Raw genomic sequence first — 14,749 nt, 5'->3', positions numbered from 1 at the left:
CCCCTCGCCGCATCTCCCCTCGCTGCATCTCCCCTCTGCCCCTCGCTGCATCTTCCCTCGCCGCATCTCCCCTCTGCCCCTCGCCGCATCTCCCCTCGCCTCAACCTCTTGCCTCGCCTCAGCCCCTCGCCTGCCATTCCCACAGGGCGACGCCATGGGGGTGGACTTCGACGTCAAGACCTTCTGCCACAACCTGCGGGCRACCAAGCCGCCCTACGAGTGTCCCGTGGGCACTTGCCGCAAGATCTACAAGAGCTACAGCGGCATCGAGTACCACCTCTACCACTACGACCATGACAACCCCCCGCCGCCCCAGCACACCCCCCTCCGCAAGCACAAGAAGAAGGGCCGCCAGGCCCGGGCCGCCAACAAGCAGTCGCCCAGCCCCTCCGAGACCTCGCAGTCGCCGGGCCGCGAAGTGATGACCTACGCCCAGGCCCAGCGCATGGTGGAGGTGGACTTGCATGGGCGCGTGCACCGCATCAGCATTTTCGACAACCTGGACGTGGTGTCCGAGGATGAGGAGGCCCCGGAGGAGGTGCCCGAGAACGGGAGCAACAAGGAGAACACGGAGACCCAGACCGTCACCCCCAAATCTGGGAAGCACAAGAACAAGGAGAAGCGCAAGGACTCTAACCACCATCACCATAACGCCTCGGCTGGCACCACCCCCAAGCTCCCCGAGGTGGTGTACCGGGAGCTGGAGCAGGACACCCCTGATGCCCCACCTCGCCCCACCTCTTACTACAGGTACTGTCGATGGCCGGGGCGTGAGGAGGCTCCTGGGTGATTCTAGCTAGCCCCCCGGGTCCTGAGGCAGAATTGCTCCCTCTCTCCGCAGGTGGTTTGTACAAGGCTTGCATAAATGCTCTCCGTGTGCCTCTCTTAGGTCCCATGGAATTGGCCGTCTTGTGGCTTCAGACTCGTGGAGCTGCAGTGTTCCTCTCTGGTTTTGAGGGGTCTCTGTGCCTGCTGAGTTTTTGATTGCTTCCTATGTCGTTGCCAGCAATTTGATTGCTACGTTCTTTCTTTGCTGGTACAGCAGGTAGAAGTATAAGAAAATATGAGCGTGTCCTTCTGCCTTCCACGCTGTTCTTCAGAGATATTCTGAGATAACTCTGGAGTCCCCCAGCACCAAGATGTAGCTACGGGATTTGTATATTGGCAAGCTCAGGGTATTTTCATTGTCCTACATTTTTTCCAAATGTGGTTTGGTAAGTTAAGTGGCCCAAAATAATCAAGAACTCAATGGAGGATTAATGCTGAACACTGGGGTAATACCTGTATGTCCATCTCTGCTGTCTTTGTCGCCATGTTGCCTGAGAAATCGGCATCATGTTCTAGGGGCAGAATATCAGTGTTATTTTGTTTAAGGCTGTTATAAAAGAAAGCCCCACCTAACATGTCGGTAGCGTCGTTTGATGTGATGGTGGGGGGTGTTTGCCATTAGCTGCTGGAACAGGAAACCAGGGGTTTTAGCTCTTTCCTCTACAAATATCACCTCACCCACAACTGAGAGTGAAAGGGGAGGGTGCAGCCCTCGTTGCCACAATTAATGAAACATTGCGCGTTCCATGCGGCCTTGTTTGCCAGCAGGACTGGCACTGTTGTACCTCGGAAATGAGGTCGCTGTCCCCAGAGCATCTGCTACCTGCCTGGAGGCTCGCACCATCTCCCATCTTGCACTGATGAGTCTCCAAGGTCTATAACTTGCCCGTCAGATGAACGTTATTTGGTGTGAACGCCCTGCTTTGTTGTGCCGAATGCACTGTTACGCTGTTGCTCTGCTCGACATGCAGCAGCACCTCCTGTTTCTGCAGATTCCTGCCTCTTCCCCTCTTTTTTTTTCTTTCCTGACTTACTGTGGCTGTAACRTTTAAATATCCCCTCAGCGAAGGCCTGCAGAGGTTAGGGTCCAGCAGCACTGAGCCCGTACGAGCCATATACTCACCTTCTTCTGCTGTCCTTCCAGGTACATCGAGAAGTCGGCAGAGGAGCTGGATGAGGAGGTGGAGTACGACATGGATGAGGAAGACTACATCTGGCTGGACATTATGAATGAGCGACGGAAGACTGAAGGCGTGAGTCCGATTCCCCAAGAGATCTTTGAGTACCTGATGGACAGGCTGGAGAAGGAGTCCTACTTTGAGAGCCACAACAAGGGCGATCCGAACGCCTTGGTCGATGAGGACGCCGTGTGCTGCATCTGCAATGACGGAGAGTGTCAAAACAGCAATGTCATCCTCTTTTGCGATATGTGCAACCTGGCTGTTCATCAAGAGTGCTACGGGGTGCCCTACATCCCAGAGGGACAGTGGCTCTGCAGGCGGTGTCTGCAGTCCCCCTCCCGAGCGGTGGACTGTGCCCTGTGCCCCAACAARGGTGGGGCTTTCAAACAGACGGACGATGGGCGCTGGGCGCACGTGGTCTGYGCCCTCTGGATCCCAGAGGTGTGCTTTGCCAACACGGTGTTTCTGGAGCCCATAGACAGCATCGAGCACATCCCACCTGCGCGGTGGAAGCTGACCTGCTACATCTGCAAGCAGCGTGGCTCTGGCGCKTGCATCCAGTGTCACAAGGCAAACTGCTATACCGCTTTCCACGTGACCTGCGCCCAGCAGGCTGGACTGTACATGAAAATGGAGCCCGTCCGCGAGACAGGAGCAAACGGCACCTCCTTCAGCGTGCGCAAAACTGCCTACTGTGACATCCATACGCCACCGGGCTCTGTGCGCAGGCTTCCTGCGCTCTCCCACAGTGAAGGGGAAGAAGAAGATGAGGAGGAAGAGGAGGATGGTAAGGGCTGGAGCTCTGAGAAAGTGAAAAAAGCAAAGGCCAAGTCTAGAATCAAAATGAAGAAGGCACGGAAGATCCTGGCAGAGAAACGAGCTGCAGCACCTGTGGTTTCTGTTCCCTGCATCCCCCCACACAGGTACAACCTGCTGCCCTCCCTTGCTATGGAGAAATGTCTCTCTTTCTTGTATCCCGCTTTGCACACAGACGTTATCTTGTCGTCACTGTTGTTACCTTTCTGCACAAGTGCTTTTCACTTTGTTCTTGCGCAGGGATGTTCACGGTTTCCTCTGGGAGTCCTGCAGGGAGGCAGTGAGGTGTCGTTCTGCTGTTCTGTGCTGCCCTGTGAAGGTGTCTGGGCCCTCAGAGGGGCAGGAAATAGGTGCTGTTATTTTAACGGCAGAGAATGAGCTTGGCCGGACGTGTCAGGAAGCAACTGGGGGTTCCCAGAGCTCCTTTCCTGTTGTGCTGACCTCAGACACTGGAGTAAACTACTGGGKGGGAGGGGGCTGCTGCTCTTTCTGGTACTGCTTTTTTCTTCCTGGGGCCCCGTTCCGGTTCTTTATAGGGAAGAAGGAATGTCCCACTGGGAAATTCTGTGCCTGGTGTCCCCTGTCTGTCTGTGTGGGAGTGAACCAGGCCCAGGAACTGGGCTAACCAGGCGGTTGCTTTTGGCCAAGTCCTGACGCTGAAGCAAAGAGGTCTCGATCATACGAGACTTCTGGGGAGATCCCTCTGCCTCGGTGAGCGCAGGGAGCAAGCGCTTAGCGTTCGCTGGCCTTGCTCAGTATTTCGTGCTGCCTGCTGCTAGTCCCGGTCAACAGCCTCTCCCTCAGTGCAGTCTCAGAACGGGTCTCAGCAGCAGCAGCAGCCTCTGCCCTGCTGCGTGCAAGGGGCTGGATAGAGAGGAGCAGCCCTCCTGCTTGCTGCGAGATAGGACTCAGCGAAATTGGCTTAACAGCCTAAGGGCAGTGTAGACACTCATCTGGAAGACAGTTGAAGCTTTGCTAGGGGTCGTGTCTCTGTCATGTCGAACTCTAAGGGCTTCACAGGAAGGCGCAAACACCCTGTGGTTACAGGTGGAGAATAATCTGCTCCCCACTGTATGTGTTGCTGTGGTCTGATCGTTGAGCTGCTGTGTAAATCCTGAAGCCAGGACATTTAAGACCCTTGCCAAAATTTATTGGTGTAATTTATAGCTTTGGATATTCTCGGTAGCTTGCAAAAGTATCTTCAGTCCGTCTTTAAGTCTCGTTGTCATCCTGTGGCAGGCATTGCACAGTCGAAGCGCAGGTTGGGCAAGAAGGTGTTTGCCTTTGCGGGTTCTGAATCACCGCGCTCGAGGTGCGCTGAGCGCTGAGCGCTCCTCCTTCCTATGGTGTGAGATGGGAGCAGCAGGGGAGCTCTGCCAAAGGTGCGAAAGCCCGTCGCTGTACCTGCCAGCCGGCAGTCCCTGTCGCACGCATCTGTGACAGCTCAGGGGCAGGGGACCACCGCTTGCCTGCAGGTCCTCAGCTCACCCTTGAGACTGTCGGGGCTCCTGTGGGGTGGGAGGGGAGGTAGATACACGGAGGCCGTGCGTTTTGCTCTGTGGGCAGTGTCCCGGTGGCTTGCGGAGGCAGAGCTCTGCTAGAGTCGATGGCTTTTTGCCATGATTTGTTCATGGACTGCCCTTATGTTGTTCTTTGGAGTTGCTCTGTGACTGGAGCCTCTCTTTTTCTCATGTTTTGATGCGCTGGCAGGCTGTTTGTATGCGCTTGTGCAGGCTGTTTCTGTCTTGTTGCTATTATTGTGCTCACAGTGAAACCCACACTGAGATAGAAGCTGTTAACCTCACCCCAGGCCTTCCTGTTGGGATTAACTATTCTTCAGGGGCTGTTGCCAGAATGCCACATGTCTTCCTGTGGGAGCTGGGCCTGGCCAGAGATGGCAAATGAGGCTGCTCTCTCCAGCCTCGTTAGCTGAGACTGAGAGTGAGGCAGGCCGAGTTACCCTGCGTGAAGATCTGTCCTTGCAAAACGTGGAGATACAGGGGGTTCATGCATTCGACTCCCCACCAGCAGCAGGGCATCTCTTTCCAACATTGATGGAAGAGACTGTCACAGTCCCTTCAGGCTTTCTGCCACTGTATAGAGTAGGAAAACTCCTTTTGTTGTGTTTTGGGTTGTTTAGGGTAGTTCTTCATTACCTCAAATAGCAAGCTCTGTTCTGCGAGTGCCTACTGTCCCCTCCTCATAGCTTCCCTGATTTGTTCAAGGTACGAGCTCCCTGGAGCGCCGGAGTTCGTCTGGTAACATTCAAACAGGCCCTTTGCCGTCTTGGATGGCCCTTAGTTGCCGACGTATAAACAGGGTAAATAATGGTTTGGGGACAGCAGTGTCGTAGTGCGTGCAGTCTCAGGGACCTTGGGGATGTGTTAAAAGGTCCAGCCCTTGATGGCCCTCTGTTATACTCCCAGTCTGGCTCACCATGTCCCAGGCTTTTGCTTGAACAGCTGGCAGGAGATAGAAAGGAAACATCTGTTTCAGAGAGGCAAGACTGAATGTTTCCTGACGTCCTTCTTTGCAGCTGTCTCGGCAGTGCTGCTGCCCTGCATAACTTGGCGCTATAGAAGCTGCTGCCACACGGAAGGGTGCCCTCAGTCTGAGGAGCTTCTCAGCTGCTCGCAGGTGGCCTTGCTGCTACGTCCCCCTGATCGGGGCTTTTCCTGCAGTGGGCTGGCTTGTTTTGCTGATTGTGTCTGTGGTTCCTCTCCCTTCTTCAGGCTCAGTAAGATTACAAACCGCTTAACTATCCAGAGGAAGAGTCAGTTCATGCAGAGGCTACACAGCTACTGGACTCTGAAAAGACAGTCCCGCAATGGTGTCCCTCTGCTGCGCCGCCTTCAGACACACTTACAGTCCCAAAGAAACTGTGATCAGGTAAGGGCTGCTTTTTGGGGCACTGAGGGGCATCCTGGGTGTCTTTGCGTGCTTCCTGCATCTTCAGAGCCTTGGGCTCAAAGCATTCGCTGCATGTGGTGCCTGCAGGCTCAGAAAGGGGCCAGAGACGAGCTCCACCTCCCAGGTGAGGAAAGGGCAGCCCCAACTGCCTGCTTTCGCTGCTTCACCTTCTCCCCTGCTCCAGACATTCAAGGATTTGCCAGATAGTGATGCCTTTGGCAGCCTGCCACGGAAAGGGAATCCTGCCCTGTTGTGCTGCAGCACAGAAGTTAGCTCCTTCCTCTTTCCCGCATCTAGCTGGCAGCTATGGCAAAGCTATCAGAAACGGCTCTAATTTGAGGCCAGTATGTGAGAGGGTATTAAGAGGGATGGCCAGTGATTTCTAGGAATGCTGTCTGGAAGAAACCAAGGCCTCACTTCCAGTTTCTGAAACCCCTACAGGAGCGCTGCCTGCCTCGGCCTTTAGTCAGGGCCTCACAAATGTGAAGTCTCTGGTGCCAGAGAGGAAGATTTTTATTTTGGCTCACCCTTGGAGAGCTCCAAGTCTTTTTCTTTCTGAGCCCTGTGAAGACTGTGGCAGAGGTTTCCCTGCCTTGCCCCTTCTCACTTGAATTTGCTGGAGAAGAGTTGAAACTGCTTCTGCTCATCTTTTGGCTACAGCAGCAAAATAAAAGTCATCATTTTTCTGATGCTCCAGAACTGAAAGTACCCAGAGCTGTATTCCCTTTGCCTGCTGCTCTTCACCAGAGCTCAGAGCAGCTGCACAGACACTGGTATTGTTGGGCTGCAGCCTTGGGCAGCTGCACGCACTTGGTCGTGTTAGGAAGAGCATTTCCAGAGCCTCAGGGTATCCACCTTCTGGCATCCTAAGGCCTTGATGATCAAAGAGCAAGTATTCAGCTGTGGTCAGAAGTTGGACTGTTTCTGTGCGTCCCTGTGTGCCTGTCACCCACTTAGCTTCCAGCAAAGGAACCTAGATCTTCCCTGAAACAGTGGGTCAGGCAGGCAGCTTCCCTTTGCCAGGGAGGAGCCCCAGCATGTAGCTAGGAAGGTAGAGGAGGGAACACTTCTCCTATGAGCTCATGGTCTCTGATGTTCCTGCAGAGAGACACTGAGGATAAGAACTGGGCCCTGAAGGAGCAGCTGAAGTCATGGCAGCGCCTCCGCCATGACCTAGAGCGTGCACGCTTGCTGGTGGAGCTGATACGCAAGCGGGAGAAGCTCAAGAGAGAGACGGTAACAATCGTTTGCCCCTCCTTGGGGAGCTGCTGGGGTGGGCATGAGCATGGGCTCTTTGGTGTGCTGGTTGATTCCTCCTCTCCCGTAAGCTGTAGGGTGCGTGCCGGGGTCGCCTCGGTTGTGCTGTGCCCTGCCGCAGCGGTTCTGAGCAAGGGTGGCTGCTGTGCAAGGCTGATGTGGGAAGCGCAGGTGCTGGAGCCGGTATCACACCTCTGCCCTCCAGAGAGGGTGGCGACGCGCAGACTGGGTCACGTTTCAGCAGTCTGTGTCCCCTGCATGCAGCCCTCACRCAAGGCGGGTGGCCCCTGGCAGCAGCTGGGAAACGTATCCTTGTCCTGCACAGCTGCTCCCTGGAGACCGTCCCTGCCGCGCGTGTGCCGGGGCYGGGGGCTCAGCCACGCTCTGTTCCTCTGTTTCAGATCAAAGTGCAGCAGGTGGCCCTGGAAATGCAGCTGACCCCCTTCCTCATCCTCCTCCGCAAGACGCTCGAGCAGCTGCAGGAAAAAGACACGGGCAACATCTTCAGCGAGCCGGTCCCTCTGTCTGAGGTAACAGAAATCTACGAAGTAAGAACCCCCTCCCCCAGATTTCTACTTCGCTCACGTTTCCCTTGCTCGTGCCAAGGGCTGTCCGTGGTGCTCTCCGCTCCTGTAACGCGCCTGGGCAGCCAGCGGGCAGCCTGGCGCTGGCTTGCTCGTCCCCGCAGCATTCACCAAAGGGCAGATGGGTGCAACGATGCCCTCCCGAGTGAAGCCAGCGCAGGACGGCTGAGCTGGTGCTGGCAGCTGCTGCTGGCCGGGAGTGCAGTGCTCGATCTGCTTTTCTGTGCATGTTGTTGGCAATTCCCCAGTGTCTGTGAGAGGTCAGGATTCCTGCTTGGGAAAGGGAGCATGCCGGCACTTGGACCCTTGGCAAACGGCACGCTCCTACCTGTCCTCCTGAGAATGCCTTTGCTGGGTGACAGACCGAGCACAGCACAGAGATGGGTTCGACCTCAGGATCATAGCTACTGGGGGCAAGGGATTTCTGGGAATGTCATCAGTTCACCACTTGGGAAGGTGGGAAAAGGGAGTCCTGGCTCTGCACAGCTCTGGCAGCAGGTCGGCACTGAGGTGTCTCAGCGGAGTTGGGGAGGAAGGCTGCATGGTCCCAGCCTGTAGCTGTTGCTGCCGCCCTGACAGTTCTGTTTTACTTGTCTGCACTCACCCTCACCCCAAGGATCAGCGCTTGCAGCTTCCTCCCCTGTGGGAATCCCATGTAACGTTCTGGATTCCAGCTGCCGACAGAAAGGAGAGGGTGGGATGCTGACATGTGCACTGGAGCCTTTAAAATGCTTCAAAGCGTGTATCTGCTCCCAACAGGTTGAGTATGGCACATGGACTCCAATCCTCAGGCGTTACTGTTCCTCTAGCTGCAAAAAGCAGATGGCGTTTCCAGATGTGCATTTGGGCAGAACACCAGGGAGCAATACCTGATTCCTCTAACAACTGTTTTCTTGGAGCAGGTAATGCTAACTGGTGCCTCCTAGGCTCTTAGCTCTGGCTGTTTTCTTATGCAGGTCCCAGACTACCTGGATCACATCAAGAAGCCGATGGATTTTCAGACAATGAAACAGAACCTGGAAGCCTATCGTTATCTGAATTTTGATGACTTTGAGGAGGATTTCAACCTGATTATCAACAACTGTTTGAAATACAATGCCAAAGACACAATCTTCTACCGGGCAGCCATTCGTCTGCGGGAGCAGGGAGGCGCCGTTCTCCGGCAGGCTCGCCGGCAGGCCGAGAAGATGGGCATTGACTTTGAGACAGGCATGCACTTCCCACACTGCGTAACTGTGGAAGAGGCTCAGGTCCAAGATGTTGAGGATGGTGGGTACTCATCCCCTGTCCTGGGGTACCAGGGCTACTTAGAGCTAAAGCCTCTGCAGAGCCAGGGCACAGGAGGTCTGTTCTTCTTGCTGCTTCCCATGGGGACGTTCGGTCTGATAGCTGGACCATGTGTGCCCGTTCCTCAAAGAGGTGGGAGCTTTGCTAGCCAGGTGTATATTGATCCCGTTATCTTGGTTCTAGACAGTTACTAGTCCAGGGGCTGTGTCCTGCCAGTCACTCGGTCGCTCTTCCTCCGCTTGGTCAGGGCAGAGGGCTGTCTGGGAAGTGGCCTCGCTGGCCAGCATTGGGGTACTGTCACATCCCATCCGCAGCATTTGGCCATGAGCTGCTGAGGCTCCTGCCGTGCTGCCAGCCTGGAAGGGCTGAGCCGCTCTGCTCAGTGCTGCGTGCTCCTCCCCTCTCTCCCCGAAGGCTTTGCTGGCTGGTGTACAGTTCCCAAAACCACTTAGCTAGACCCTGCTGGCTCTGTCTGACTGTAGTTTTGTTTGTCTCTGCTGGGCAGAGGGGAGCACCAACCAGGAATAGTTTATCGGAGAGGGGTCCTCTCTGCTCCAGCATGGAAAGGGCCAGCAATGGACGCAGGGGCTCAGATAGTGGAACTCCCCTTTCCCTGCTCTGTAATGCTTCAGCGTTGCTTTGACTCTTGCTTTTCTGCCGTATCCTGTTAAAAACCTCTTTCTTGTTCCTGTGCCGTCTGTGCCCCAACTGACATGATCCCTGGTATTCTCCATGCTTCTGATGTGCCTGACTTCCCCAGCAGTCCTAATTGGCTTGCTTCCCACAGAGCTCCTTCTCCAGGTCTTTGGGGTAACTTGCCAAGCTCACAGGTGTTTGGTGCCACGTAAGCTATTTCCCTCCTGAGGGGAACCTGTATTGCCCCATGCCCTTTCATGTAAAGGATCTCCAAAGAGTTCCTGATGTCTTTCATCCACCTGCTCCTCTTTGTGCCCCCAGAAGATGTGCGGCTGCTGCTCTCAGAGAATCAGAAGCACCTGCCCTTGGAGGAGCAGCTGAAGATCTTGCTAGAGCGGCTGGATGAGGTTAATGCTGGGAAGCAGAGCATAGGAAGGTCCCGCCGGGCCAAGATGATCAAGAAGGAGATCACAGTCCTACGCCGGAAACTTGCTCACCCACGGGACCTGGGCCGAGATGGGCCGGAGAGGCATGGCTCCTCTGCCAGGGGAGTCTTGCAGTCACACAACCCCTGCGAGAAGGACCTGCAGACAGACAGTGCTGCTGAAGAGAGCAGCAGCCAGGAGACTGGCAAAGGTACTGGTCACTCCAGAATACTGCTGGTTCCGGGGGAACTGTGGAGAACCGCCCCCTGGACAGGCTGGTGAGGCTGCCCTGCCGTGTGCCTCCTGAGACCTGAGGGCCATGTGGGCAGCTCCGTGCGCAAACCTTGCTCTTAGCTCCTCCTCAGAAGCAGGGCAAACGGCCTCCCTGGAGGAAGTCCCTCATCTCCCATTCCCATGTGGGARTCCCTTGGCTCCCATAGCGCATCCCGTAGGGGTGGGTGGCCTGAAGTTCCTGCAGAGTAGAAAGTCCGCACCTGCCCAAGCTCCTTTCTGGTGTGCTGAGCCGGGGRATCTGAGGACAGCAGCCTGCTGGGTAGTTTGTAGTGTGCCATGCCTGCCAAGCAGGGGGGAAGCCAGCCAAAGGAGGCTGTCTGCTGTGTCTGGAGCAGACGCCATATGATTTGTGTTTGTCCCTGGAGAGTCAGCAGGTTGGTGGTGTTTGCAGCTGTGGTCAGCCATTCATCTGGTGAACTTGCCTCCTGTGTGGCTGAGGAGCTGGATATCATYCAAGAGATTGAGCATTTTGCCATGAAAATCCCAGCTGTGCGATGTGAGGTGTGAGAAGCATTGTTTCTTGACGCCAGGCCCTGCCCGGATCTGCCTCACTGCCTGGTTTCTCCAGAGGCATTGACAGGCTTTCAGAGTTGCCATCGTTGTCCCTTCCTGCCAGGGAACAGCGTGGGGCACAGGAGGGAGTTGCAGCAGGGCTGGAAGTACTGACTGCTGAGCTCCAAACATCCGCTCAGGGCTGGGAGCTGAATGCTGACCAGCCGTGAGTTCCCCAGGTTCCTGGTCACGTGTGCTGGYGGAAGGAGATGCGCAGCTGGGCTACTTGGAGAGTACAGCAAAAGCTCCACCCCACCATAACCCCAGGCAGAGCTGCGAGGTGTCCCTGGGGCTTTGTCACCTTTGCGTCACAGTCCTGTCCCCCTAAGCKCTGGGAAAGCAGGCTTTTCCCCAAGCAGAGTATTTTAGTGTCATTGTCTTTCAAGGGTGCAGCAGAGATTCTTGGCTGCTGCCTGTTTGAACACATCATGGGAAAGGCTGTTCCTGCTTATCCTGCTTTCTTGACTTCTTTTTCAATGAGTTTGGTGTGTGTGAGGGCATCTSTGTGGCTGGTGGAGTATTCTTTGATGTCCCCATCCGCATTAAGCTCCCACCCTAGGTTTTACTGTCAGCAGACTTGATGGTTCGACCCTGAGGGCAAGCAWGGCAAAGCTCAGGATTGAGACTTGTGAGGAGTTCCTGAGAAACCGAACCACTCCTTTCTGCTGCTGCCTGACAAGTCCCGTGGAGCGCAACTGATGCCTTCTTCTCTCTCTTTCAGGTCTAGGTCCCAATTCTTCTTCCACCCCAGCACATGAAGTTGGCAGGAGGACCTCCGTGCTCTTCTCCAAGAAGAACCCTAAAACTGCAGGACCCCCAAAACGTCCAGGACGCCCCCCGAAGAATCGGGACAGCCAGATAACTCCTGGGCATGGGAACAGCCCAATCGGCCCCCCGCAGCTCCCCATAATGGGGTCCTCCCAGAGGCAGAGGAAGCGAGGGCGAAGCCCGCGCCCCAGCTCCAGCTCAGACAGTGACAGCGATAAGTCAACTGAAGATGCTCCCATGGGTGAGTGCAGCAGCTGCGCTCTGCGCAGCCGGGCYGTTGCAGCCCCGGAGGAGTGTGTGGCGGTGTGCTGTGCAGCTATAATGGTGTCCTTCTTCTGCAGACCTGCCAGCCAACGGCTTCAGCAGTGGGAACCAGCCAGTGAAGAAGAGCTTCCTGGTTTACCGGAATGACTGTAATCTTCCTCGAAGCAGCTCGGACTCGGAGTCCAGCAGCAGCAGCAGTAGCAGTGCTGCCTCTGACCGTACCAGGTACCGTGCCCTGCCTGGCTCTGGTCACACGGGTGCTGCTTAGGTTGCCAGCGGGCATCTTGCAGCCTTGAGCTGCTGCGTGAGGAGCGTATTTGGTGGTACCTCCCTCTTTCACCCTCCCGCAGGCCAAGTGGTGATAACAAAATGCTAGAAGGCTGCAAGGCCTGGCCGTGCCTGCTGTGCCTTCTTGTACGTAGCACTGCTGCAGGTCATTCCCCTGCTGAGCTCTGTGGGCTGCTGCCCTTCGTGGTGCTGGCGGTGGCAGCCGGAGCTCCTGAGCTTGCTGGAGCTCCCTCCAGGAGCCTGAAGGCCACCAGGATTGCCCTCTAGAAAACAGTTTCTGGAAGCTTTGTGTGACTCCTATAACAGCTCTGCTCTCTCTCTCCTTTCAGCACAACACCCTCAAAACAGGGTAGAGGGAAGCCCTCCTTCTCCCGTGTGAACTTCCCAGAGGACAGCAGCGAGGACACATCGGGGACAGAGAACGAATCCTACTCCGTTGGCACTGGGCGAGGTGTGGGCCACAGCAGTAAGTATCTTGGCTTTTTTTGCCCCCAGCCCAGCTTTTGTCACCTGGAAGGGACAAAGCTGACTGCTTTCTCATCCTTTTTTGGGCACAGTGGTGCGGAAGGGCATTGGCCGTGGAGCTGGGTGGCTCTCGGAGGACGAGGATTCCTCTCTGGATGCCTTGGATCTTGTGTGGGCTAAGTGCCGGGGGTACCCGTCGTACCCAGCGCTGGTGAGTACAGCTGACCGCACGCTCTCGGCTCTTCCCTGCTGCCCAGGGTCAGCGGTCTGGAAAATCTCAGCCTGGCGGTCTGGAAAATCTCAGCCTGGCGGGTTGCAAAGGGCCTGGGCAGGGCTCTGCAGCCCCACCGGCTCCCCCGCGCTCAGTGAGCCAGAGAGTTCCTCAGCCGGGGAGGGATATCGTGCTGCCAGCTCCGTAGGAAAGGATAGACTCGGACAGAGCCTTGCAGCCTCGTCGTCTCTGCAGAATGCAGCCGTCCTCCCTCCTCCCAACCCCGTGAATTTGTGGTTCCTTTTGAACCCTTGTGAACCGGGGCAGGAGTTGTACAATGTGACCGCTCCGGGCGGAAGAGGGAGGGAGGGAGGGAAGGCACCTTTTGTCTTTGTTTCTAGCTTGACCTGCTGCTACTTGTAACAAATGGGATGGAAACAAATGTGCTTTGCTCTGCTGTGCAGCAATACCAGTGCAGAGCATGGCACGGACATGTTAGCGGAGGGTGTTTATATATAATCCTCAGCTCTTTTCCTGCCCGCTTCCCAGAGATCGTGCAGGCCTTGGCTCCCATCACCGGGCTGCTGGGYCCACGCCAGGGCAGAATTACTGGGTGAGGTTTTCTGGTCCCTTAAGGGGTGATTAACCTCCGCTATTAGCACCTTCCCAATCCCTTAAAGGGAGCTTGAAGGTGGCCTGACGTCACTGTGGAAAACACCTCCCCGAGGGAATCAAAGGCCAAACTCTGGTGCTGGCAAGAGGGCTGTGACCCCACAGGCAGCGCGGCACAGCGCAACTGCAGCCTCCTCCCCGCAGACCGCGTCTCCACAGCGCCTGGCCGGGTGTCTGCACGCTCGCCCTCTCTTCCTCTGCGCCTCGCAGTGCCCGAACTTGCTCTTTTGCCAGATCATTGACCCGAAGATGCCCCGGGAAGGCATGTTCCACCATGGAGTCCCCATCCCCGTGCCCCCCCTGGAGGTGCTAAAGCTGGGAGAGCAAATGACTCAGGAAGCACGCGAGCACCTGTACCTCGTCCTCTTCTTCGACAACAAGCGCACTTGGTAAGGGCTGGCCTAGGGCATCTCCCGAGGGCGGGGGCGCTGCGGGAGGCTGGKGGCTGGGCCCGTGAGAGGTAAGGGGCTGGAAACGGGGGCGGCGTGCAGACGACTGTAACCCTCAAACGAGGCGGCTTCCCTTTCCCCGCAGGCAGTGGTTGCCTCGAACAAAGTTAGTGCCTCTGGGGGTAAACCAGGACCTGGACAAGGAGAAGATGTTGGAAGGCCGCAAGTCAAACATCCGCAAGTCGGTGCAGATCGCCTACCACCGCGCCATGCAGCACCGCAACAAGGTGCAGGGCGAGCAGAGCAGTGACTCGAGCGAGAGCGACTAACCCCGGCTGCCGCGCCGTGACCGGACTCTGCTCACCGCTCCTCTGAATCTCAGGGCAAACGGGGTTCTCGGGCCTGGGCCCTAGTGCAGCGGGTCTGCACAGGAGAGGGAGCCCTGCCCGCCGCCGGGCCGGTCGGCGGCAGCGCGTTGCCCCCCGGCCGCAGCACYGGGATGCCTGGGCCGCCACGACGGGCGCAGGTAGAGCTTTAGCCGGCGGCAAAGCGCAGGGCGCCCAGCGCCGCCTCGCACGCTCGGACCACCGCCCTCCCCGCAGCCGGCCCGGGGGGTCCTGCCCCGCGCGGGGGCTGCTGGCTCCGGCCCCGCGCTCACCCGCCCTCCTTGCCCAGCCGCTCTCGTGCTCGGTGCCCCCGCCGGCGCCGTCCCTGCCGGCGGCACCGTCCCTGCCGGCGGCGCCGCTGCGGGAGGCAGAACCCCCTGGTCACGCAGCCCCCTGCGCCCGCCGGCTCTGTAAATACTGTACAGCAGGGGCCGGGTTAAATTATTCTCGCTGGGGCCCGTCCCCACGGCCCTCCCGTTTGGGGTGGGGTGGCCGCGGCCCCCTGGACCCGGCCGCGGCCCCCCGGGACCGCTGCA

The 14,749-nt window shown here is 57.0% G+C and overlaps 1 protein-coding gene across 2 annotated transcripts; it reads left to right on the top strand.

The window, feature by feature from the left end:
• Window positions 1–83: 83 nt before the first annotated feature.
• BRPF1 (bromodomain and PHD finger containing 1) lies at window positions 84–14,743 on the top strand. Of its 2 annotated transcripts, none has more exons than XM_026087982.1 (13): window positions 84–750; window positions 1,973–2,932; window positions 5,558–5,714; window positions 6,840–6,971; window positions 7,394–7,522; window positions 8,533–8,845; window positions 9,824–10,135; window positions 11,492–11,779; window positions 11,880–12,027; window positions 12,420–12,556; window positions 12,648–12,766; window positions 13,673–13,827; window positions 13,973–14,743. In XM_026087982.1, the coding sequence occupies exons 1-13, from the start codon at window positions 155–157 to the stop codon at window positions 14,154–14,156; spliced, it is 3,630 nt and encodes a 1,209-aa protein (XP_025943767.1). In that variant the 5' UTR covers window positions 84–154; the 3' UTR covers window positions 14,157–14,743. The 2 variants fall into 2 exon arrangements, with proteins under 2 accessions (XP_025943767.1, XP_025943766.1); XM_026087981.1 differs by having other exon boundaries at window positions 152–750; window positions 9,821–10,135.
• The last annotated feature ends 6 nt before the right edge of the window (window positions 14,744–14,749 follow it).

This window comes from Apteryx rowi, unplaced genomic scaffold (assembly GCF_003343035.1).
Source record: "Apteryx rowi isolate R43461 unplaced genomic scaffold, aptRow1 scaffold_75, whole genome shotgun sequence".
Classification (NCBI taxonomy): domain Eukaryota; kingdom Metazoa; phylum Chordata; class Aves; order Apterygiformes; family Apterygidae; genus Apteryx; species Apteryx rowi.
Note: the sequence above shows the minus strand (reverse complement) of the source record. Positions and strands in the feature narration are given on the sequence as shown.